The following is a 10,000-nucleotide window of genomic DNA, read 5'->3' on the forward strand; positions in this document are numbered from 1 at the left end:
AACAACACAAGTCACTGTTATATTCATCCTACTAACTGCTGAATCGTGGCTGAGCTTCCTGAGAAGTAAATCTTCCAAACCGTTATTGATTCTTAATTCTACATTAAAGGCCCATCCGCTTCACGTCGAAACCCCCAACACACATTGCGTAATGCAACCATAACTTTCAAATACGTCTTTTCATTAAGTCTTAATCTGTTCGACCGTTTCGAGGCCGTCGTTCTTCCGTTTATTCTTTCCACATGACCGAACCACCTCAAAAAAGACTTGCCTCGTCTGTGTATCACCACTTTTCTCAACTTTTCAATTCTTCTTACACCACGTTTACTTTGCAAAGAGTTCATAAAAAAATTAGATTTTTTCCTTCATATGCATTCAACAACCGTATTTTATGTTCATTCCTACCCTATCTTCCATTGACAACTAGGTCTTGTACCAATCTTTAGTACACGTCCTGCTACCTCTCTTGCCAATCATGTGTTTTATAAATATTATATATATATATATATATATATATATATATATATATATATATATATATATATATATATATATATGTGTGTGTGTGTGTGTATGTGTGCGTGTGTGTGTGTCTGTAATGTGTATATATGGCTTTATAAATATATATACACTGTTTGTATACATCTACATTTGACGTGTGTGTTTTTTATTTCTTTATTCTACCATTAGAAAATATTAAGAAAATGTTCATGTGTCACCCAAAAAGTTACAAAATCATTGTGAACAAAATGTTTTGTAGAAAAGATAAAGTAATAAAAGCAGCTACGTTTGATATACAAAAAAGACAAGGTGTCTGGGGAAAAAAAATAGAATTCTGAAGCTGAATTATCAAGTTGCGATAGGGATGGACAAATTTAATCCTTCTGACCAGCTTTCATAAAGTTGAATGTTGACTGAGGTTATGAGAGTTTAGGCCTAATTTTTTTTTTTTTTTTTTTTTTTTTTTTTTTTTTTTTTTTTTTTTTTTGCAGGGAACTCGAGAGGCCCAAGTTAAGGTGTGTGACATAGCGTCAATAAATGTTGCCTTTTTGTGATCACGTGAAAATACTTTTCGATTATATTCTTTATTCTTTTCAGATTTTTCAAGTGATGTGTAGTTAGTTTTTTCATTTGTGGTGATGCGATTTTCTGTTAGTATTTTTTAATGATTTTCAGTTGTCAAATTCATAATATTCCAAATTCGGTTACTTTCAACAGTGAGTGGAAGGATTTAGAATGATTTAAACTTTGTGTTTGTTCTTTTACTTGTAGTAATTCTGCCAGCACGTTTTGTCGGTTAATTTATGAGCAACTTCCAATGGCCAAATTTGTTTAACTTTCCATCTCAGTTTCGACCACCTTCACCATTGCACCAAAACATTCAGCAAAAGAAATTCATGAAAAGTATAAAGATCTTGACAAGTGACCGAGTGAGATTTAGGTTTGTAAGTCTCGTTAAAATTTATTATACCCCTGAATTATTTTGGAATTAATGTAAATGATATAAGAATTATTATCATCAGTCGCTATTAAACTGTTTACAGTCGAAAAAACTGGTTGTGTTACTGAACTAAAAACGGTGACGTTTAGGAGACCATACAAGGCAAAACCCAGTAACAAACTGGTGATAAACCTTAGCTTGTTCAGTTTCTATATATACGGATGAATATTAAGCATAATTGTTAACACTGATTGATCGTAATTTCTTTTGCATGAAAAACTGTATGAAATGAAATAACTAGAAACATGTGCGTAAAGAAGTCTTTATGGTTCCGAAACACCGAAGTTGAATCGAAGCGGGAAATTTCAACACTAATTTATGAGGCCATGGTAAACAATAAATGTACATGTAGTAGATTACCCGATATTGCATATCATGGAACTGGTAGACAGATTTTGATTGATTCCATATCTCTACAAATTTGGTCAAGTGTCTTCGAAAGCAATTGCATCGTGCATCACATTCACTTTTCCAACCTGGACACTTAAAATCAAGATAACTAACAAAATTCACAGTCTCCTTCGACAACAAAGTGTTTCACTTACCGGACATAGTAGCTGTGAATGCTGTCGATGTTCTAGTGTTGAACAGAAGCCACTGGCTCATACAACTCCTTTATAAATGTATGAGAAATCAACCACTATTCGTAATGCCTCACCCATGATAGACCTTGGCTTCGTTTAGGGTCAGTTGCCAACAGGTGATATATTCAATAGTATCTTGAAGTAATCTGGTATTGATATGTCCACAACGTTTAAGATGAAAGGAAAATAATATATTTGCTGAAATGAAGCAAATTTGAACGTTTGGAAAGTATTTTAGATTTGATAAAATTCAACAAATTTTGTGCAATGTATATCGCAACAAGTATTTGTTGCCAGATGCCGAACAATTTCGCTTTGAGACAACGCGGTAGTTCTGGAACGCACGTACACAAGGCACGAGCTTGCCTACGCAGTTTTATATTAGAATATACGTTGATGCCTACCTTAAAACAAGATGAATCTCTCTCTCTCTCTCTCTCTCTCTCTCTCTCTCTCTCTCTCTCTCTCTCTCTCTCTCTCTCTCTGATGATGATAAAGCAACCATTGTGAAGTTATATCTGTGCAGTTTATTTCTTGTTTTAATTATATCGAGAAAACTTCTACACGAAGTCTATAAATTTGCCTTTGTAAACGAAGACCTAACATTAAGTTACAGTTTATTGACACTGTAATCACACTGGTGTCATATTATCTTGAGCTTATGAACGAGGCTTTCAGTCATCTTAGTATTCCGAAAGTGAAAAGAAAATTAAATGATTTACATTTATTGTTTAGTATCAAATAAAAAGAATCGTTTATGTCTAAAACTACAAAATGCCCATCGAAGTCGATAGTTATAAAGTTTCTTGTTCAAAGATATTTCAGAGAAAAATACAATAGACTTTATTTTAACGAAAAATTACATTGAATCAGTGCTAAACAATTATGCTTAATATTCATCAGTATATCACAGAAACAGAGCAAGCTAAGGTTTATCATCAGTTTGTGGCTGGGATTTGAAAGATTTGTAGTTGAATTTTCTCGAGACCTTTATAGTGACCTAAACCTGTTTTTATTAATTTGACCAATACATGTCACAGAAAATTATTAATTAGATAATTGTTATTGTCATTATAAAATGAATACATGGTTTCATAGTGAAATATGCATCCATTTTCATATAACATATTTTATCATTTCTCAAATGTTTAACGATGGTAACAGTACATCATGCTATGTTGGTATGAAGAAAACAAACTTTTCACGTATCTACTTATCCAGGTTTGGCTAATTTGAATATTCACATCGGCCAGTTACATCCACCAATAAGCGGATATTACAGCTTTCATTTGCTGGGCCCGGGGATTTATCTTGATTTTTTAGTGCATGCTTACTTGAGAGGATAAAGAGGGAGTGCGTAGGGCGAGATCTCTTTGTTCGCATAATTGCAGCGGTGGCGTCGATAAATGAGAGGTTGAATAATTAGGATACTCGCATTTAATGTCCATCTATTACCTATCATTCTCATTATATGTCCTACCCTTGTCTTTCTTTCTTTTTTTTTTTTTTTTTTTTTTTTCCTTGTTAGAATATCCTCTACTTTAGTTTGCTCTCTTATCCATATTGCTCTTTTCTGCCTCATAATGATTTTCTCTTGGTTTTTATTTCCATAGCTCTGAGTTGTAACTAGCTGTATGTTGTAAGACTCCAAGATTCTGATGCATAAGTTAATAAATTTTTTTTTTTTAGAGAAAGTGGCATTTTAATTTTCATAATCTCATTTTGTTTACCAAAAGCTCTCCATCCCATGCTTATCCTTCTTTTTTTCGATCTCATGTCCTGGGGAAACACTTAGTGTCTGTCCTGTGCGTATATTCATTAACCATCTCCTAGAGGATAATTTTCAGAGTGTAAGTTTTAAAGTATTCCCCATTATTGTTAATTCCTACATTCTCCAATTTAAATTCCTAAAAACTTCTTCTAGGCACACTTTGAATAATTCAAGAGAGATCGGGTGTCCCTGTCTAACGCCTTTCTCAATCAAAATTGTCTCACTATCTTTATGTATTCGTAGGATTGCTGTACTCCCCGTATAGATATCTTCAAGTGATCTAACATAAGATTCATCCATTCCTTGCTTTTGAAGTCTTTCATTACTGTTGAAATTTTGACAGAATCAAAAGCTTTCTCACAGTCTATAAATGCCATACATAGGGGTTTGTCATACTCTGTTGATTTTTTTTATTAGCTGGTTAATTTCATGGATGGAGTCAGTTGTTGAATACCCTCTTTTGAAACTTGCCTTTCATGTTTTATTAAAGTCTAGCTGCTATGCTATTTCGCCTAATGGGATCTTTGTCAATATTTTATATGTATTATTGAGACTAAACTTATCGGGCTGTAATTTTTAAGGTCTTTCGAATATATATATATATATATATATATATATATATATATATATATATATATATATATATATATGTGTGTGTGTGTGTGTGTAAATATCACCCACGAATGGCATTTAATACCGAATTCTATCTTGGGAATATATATCCACTTGGAATTCATTTTATGGTAACAGCTTCTGGTTCGAATCCCCACCCGGCCAGAAGCTGTTACCATAAAATGAATTCCAAGTGGATATATATTCCCAAGATAGAATTCGGTATTAAATGCTATTCGTGGGTGATATTTACATTAATTAAAATCACGTGTGCTTGTGATATATGTTCATTAAAATAACCACGTGTTGCAAACTCACGATTCAGCTATCATGGTGGAGATGGGTTTATTTCAAGTCTGTGAACAGATTCCTGAATTCGACAGGAATATGTACGGGAACTTGTCATAAACTTTTTAGTCTCTCTTGATAGCTCAGTCGGCATGGTCACTGCAGGCATAGTCTCCAGCCGAATAGGTGGTGGTTCGAATCCCCACCCGGCCAGAAGCTGTTACCATAAAATGAATTCCAAGTGGATATATATTCCCAAGATAGAATTCGGTATTAAATGCCATTCGTGGGTGATATTTACATTAATTAAAATCACGTGTGCTTGTGATATATGTTCATTAAAATAACCACGTGTTGCAAACTCACGATTCAGCTATCATGGTGGAGATGGGTTTATTTAAAGTCTGTGAACAGATTCCTGAATTCGACAGGAATATGTACGGGAACTTGTCATAAACTTTTTAGTCTCTCTTGATAGCTCAGTCGGCATGGTCACTGCAGGCATAGTCTCCAGCCGAATAGGTGGTGGTTCGAATCCCCACCCGGCCAGAAGCTGTTACCATAAAATGAATTCCAAGTGGATATATATTCCCAAGATAGAATTCAGTATTAAATGCCATTCGTGGGTGATATTTACATTAACTTAAATCACGTGTGCTTGTGATATATATATATATATATATATATATATATATATATATATATATATATATATATATATATATATATATATATACACACAAGGTCTATAGATTAAGGAGGTCTTCTCAACCCCGACCAAAAATATGACTCTTCTGCGCAGGTACAGACTGTGACGTAGGCAGGACCTATAGGTGCGGCCAAGGTCTATAGACCAAGAAGATCTATAGAGCTATAGACTATTTCCACCCAAGCATACCAAAGGTCGATCACCCCTTGACCGGGCAGTTGTTTACAGGCAAACGTGGTGTACACTTCCGCCTTGCTGATTAAAGCTTTTTTATATATAACAAAATGCCCAATAATTGTGCAGTTTTCGGATGCTTCTCATATAGAGGAAAAAGTAAGGATCTCACTTTTCATAAATTCCCTAAGGACATCATTACAAGGAAAACGTGGATTCAGCTGTGCAAACGAGAAGATCCTATTAATGGGGAAAACGCTCAGCTATGTAGTAAACACTTTGAAGCTGATGCATTTGAAAGGAATTTGATGTATGAATTGCTGAATCAACCAGTGCCTCGATCTCTCATCAGAATAAAGAAAGGATCTGTACCGACGATGCATTTACCTACAACTGGACATTCACATGCATCACAAGGTAAGAAACCAGTATCGTGTATTGTTGATTAAACATTAAGATATAAATGACGTTGTAATCAACTTACATAGATTATAATTATTGTATATCCTCTTTATTATTCATCAGTAATCTGGAAATCGCGGAATCAGTTGTTTCCTCATATATATTTAAATTTTTTTTTTCCATTTCTCTGTGAAAAAATACCATCAACACCCATCACCCGTCGCATTTAAGCAAACTGTTAGGATCAAACTGTAACGTTGAAAGTTGCAATAGTGATATGATGATGTGAGGCTCATTTTCCAGTTTTCCTATTGAACAAAGCGCATCCTTTGTAGATGAAGAAACTTCTATTAAAAAAAAGCTGAGTCTATCGGCAATGCTGTTTTGTTTGCCAGTGGAATTTGTTAATGATTTGCAAAATGATGAATATGTAGAATTTGACACTGAAAAAGAAGCATTAGGGAAAGCGATGGAAGATGGAGGCTTACAATACGTAGGTGGTTATATAGATCGTAAGTTTCCTGAATATGAATTCCTTGGAACTGCAGCGACGAAGGGAGATGGCACCTGGATTGGTGCCATAAGTGCAGAGATGGAAAACTAATGCAACCAAGCGAAGAATTTTTGGTGCATTTAAAAACGATGGAAAATATTTTTCTTTGTCATCATGGGGAAAAATATCTAAACCCTGGAAAAGGAGCGACTGATAAATTGACTGATTTAATTAGCGAGTGTTTTAAAAGCAATGATATCCCATTACCATACGAAGTGATTACATTTTTTGTTAGATGTCGTACATTTTTTAGAATTCGTGTTTTAAATAGGAATATTAGTTCATCAAGAAAAGCGCAGAATAAAATGAAAAAGCTCGCAACGTGATATAGAACATAACTAAAATATATATTGTGTAAATATCACTATTTATTTTATGAATTTAAACTCTGTTGCTCGACAAATTTCAGTTATTTACATCATCAAATATTTGTTTGGTTGTTTGAGTGTAATAAAGTTATGTATTTGTAATCTTACTTTTATTATCCTAAAAGAATGAAATATAAATCTTCGAAAAGATTGAAAAATACAAAGCAGAAAGCATGGTTCCTTTATTTTCTTATGGAAGTTCCACAGCTTACTCAGCCACCGTTAAGTCTGAGTGAGGTCATCGTTCTGACAGACCCGACTCACACCATCCGGCTACCTGCGCACTAAGGTGACCTGAGAAGACCTCTTATATCTATAGACCTTGTATATATATATATATATATATATATATATATATATATATATATATATATATATATATATATATATATATATATATATATATGTGTGTGTATATATATATATATATATATAAATATATATATATATATATATATATATATATATATATATATATATATATATATATATATATATATATATATATATATAAAGAGAGAGATATATTGGTTTTTAACTTCAAAGGTTAAATTTCTTCAGTATCTCGTAGGGCGGAGAAAAAATAACATATTTTGGTAAAACCCATCGTTCCAGTTTGAATTAGTTACATGATACTATCAACTGCCGTAGATTTCATCCAGGATGGAAAAATCGTTCTCTCAAGCTCATCTCTATAGACTGTCTGAAAAGGGAAGTGGTTGAAAAAAAATTATCTTTACGTATAAATGTATTACTGTAGCATACTTGTATATCTGTTTCAACTGTATATAGTTTATCATTGCGAGGAGTATTTTTATTCATTTGTATTCCTACTCTTACCCTTGGTTCTCTTTGGTCATTAAACCATTGTTCATTGTCATAATGCTCCTGAGTGAGATGACACTCGGAAGTAGGAAAAAAACAACTGACTGCAAGTCTGGGAAGAGCATGGTATCAATAATAGGAACATAAAGATTAGAAAGGACGGTGTGACCTTTAGCTTATTTATATTCGTAGCGGCTTTAAACAGTTTCTGCTTAATCCGCCAACTTGTACAAGAAAGAGAATGGTATTTAGAAAATACTGAATAGGAAAGTGAAAAGATGTTTGATAGACCACTTTACCTTCCACGAAAAATGTCACCCAAATTAGAAGTTACTTTAGTGTGAATAAAGGAAGACCTTCATGGGGAAGGAAAACTCTTTTTGAGTAATACACAGAGAAGACCTTGTGAATAGGAAGCCTTTAGATTTTGTTTATGCATCAGCAGGACCTTGTGCTAAAAAAAATCACAACAGTAATACATTTGGTTAGTGGTTAGAATTATCTCAAGTATGATAAAATATCAAGTCAGATAGGTATTGCACCATGTTATGTGATTGATTGAAACTGAGTGCTAGGCTTTCGTGACAGATAGAAACCGAGTGCTGATTTTTCAGTATTGATAGGAACATATATAGTTCTGAACTTTCGTGATTTATTGAAACCGAGCGCTGAGCTTTTGTGATTAATTGAAATTTATTACTATTGAGCTTTTGTGATTGATTGCAAACAGAATCAAGGTTGAAGATAAAAGTGAAACACTGGGGAAATTCAGGTGAGGAAAGACATTCGGATTGATATCCACATAACTACTTAAAGCAGAGTAGTAAACACAAGGAAGAAAGCGATAGATACATAGATAGATAGATAGCGATAGATGGGCCTGTGAACATAATATCATTGGATAATTTCAATGGCATCCAGCTCATTTAAAATTCTAGGTGTCAATCTTTTTTTTTTTTTTTTAATTCCCGGTCTGTCTCATCTTCAAAAGAAAGCAGAAACCGGGTAAAGCTGCTATATTATTGATAAACAGTTTCTGGGTATAATATTCCCTTCCTATGGTCTGTCTCATAATGTATCATTGCACCCAATGACTCTCAGTATTAGAAGTCCTTTTGCATTTATGAGGACTGAAGGTTTCTTTGCTGACCACTTAAGATATTCCATTTAATAATATCGTTTGCAAACTATTCCTATTTCTTGAAAGATGATGTCAGTGTGACAGTTTTTTTTTTTTTTTTTTTTTTTTTTTTTTTTTTTTTTTTTTTTTTTTTTTTTTTTAATCGAGTTGTTGTCCGTCCAACATTTTTTGGCGAGTTGATGTCAATTAGACATGTTTTTTTTTTTTATGAAGTTGATGTCAATGCGATATGTTTTTATAAATTTGATGTCAATAAGACAATATATTTATTAAGATGATGTCAATGCGACGTTGTTTATCGATTTGTTGTCAGTGCGGCATTTTTTTCCCTCAAGTTTATGTCAGTTTGAAATTATTTTTATGAAACTGATGTCAGTGTGACACTTTTTTTTATAAAGTTACTGTTAATAACACGATTTTTTTTATCAAGATGTCAATGCTACATGTTTCATGTCAAGTTGGTGTAAATATGGCGTTTTTATCGAGTCGATGATTATGCGGCAGGATTTTTATCGTTTTAATTATGGTATGATTGAGGGATTTTTGTTTTGTGTAATGTTAACCGATTCGTTGACCTTGCGTTACGTCACAGAAACGTAACTGTAAATCATTTGCATTTTCCCAATAATGATAGAAATACCCCAAACTAGATTTGGTCCCTTAACTTTTTTCTCATTTTTTTTTTTTCTGTGATGACTATATTTAGAGAACTGCTTTAGTTTCTAGTTGTTGCTATACCCGTTTCGCAAGATATTAGCATCAAACTTCTTTTTAGGTAATTTACGGAACAGTTGCACTTTTCTTTTAATGTTCATTTCATTTACCCTGGAAGCTGTAGAACGTTCTTCTTGTCAGCTTTTTGAACGGCTATTAATATTATTATTATTATTATTATAGTTATTATTATTATTATTATTATTATTATTATTATTATTATTACTATTATTATTTGTTTATTATTTTTTATTATTTTTATTATCATTATTATTATTATTATTGTTATTATTATTATTAGTATTGTTATTATTATTGTTATTATTTGTACTATTTATTACTATTATTATTGTTGTTG

The 10,000-nt window shown here is 32.7% G+C and overlaps 2 protein-coding genes across 3 annotated transcripts in view; one reads left to right on the top strand and one right to left on the bottom strand.

Annotated features, from left to right (window-relative positions):
- LOC137645009 (uncharacterized) overlaps window positions 1-2,201 on the bottom strand; it is a 9,683-nt gene extending 7,482 nt beyond the window's left edge. The window contains exon 1 of the mRNA XM_068377873.1: window positions 2,047-2,201. Coding sequence (XP_068233974.1) covers window positions 2,047-2,107 — 61 coding nt within the window. The 5' untranslated portion in view covers window positions 2,108-2,201. The remainder of the gene's footprint in view (window positions 1-2,046) is intronic.
- LOC137645965 (dynein intermediate chain 2, ciliary-like) overlaps window positions 1-10,000 on the top strand; it is a 469,865-nt gene that overhangs the window by 213,181 nt on the left and 246,684 nt on the right. The gene's annotated exons all lie outside the window — the stretch shown is intronic.

This window comes from Palaemon carinicauda, chromosome 8, assembly GCF_036898095.1.
Source record: "Palaemon carinicauda isolate YSFRI2023 chromosome 8, ASM3689809v2, whole genome shotgun sequence".
Taxonomy (NCBI): Eukaryota; Metazoa; Arthropoda; class Malacostraca; order Decapoda; family Palaemonidae; genus Palaemon; species Palaemon carinicauda.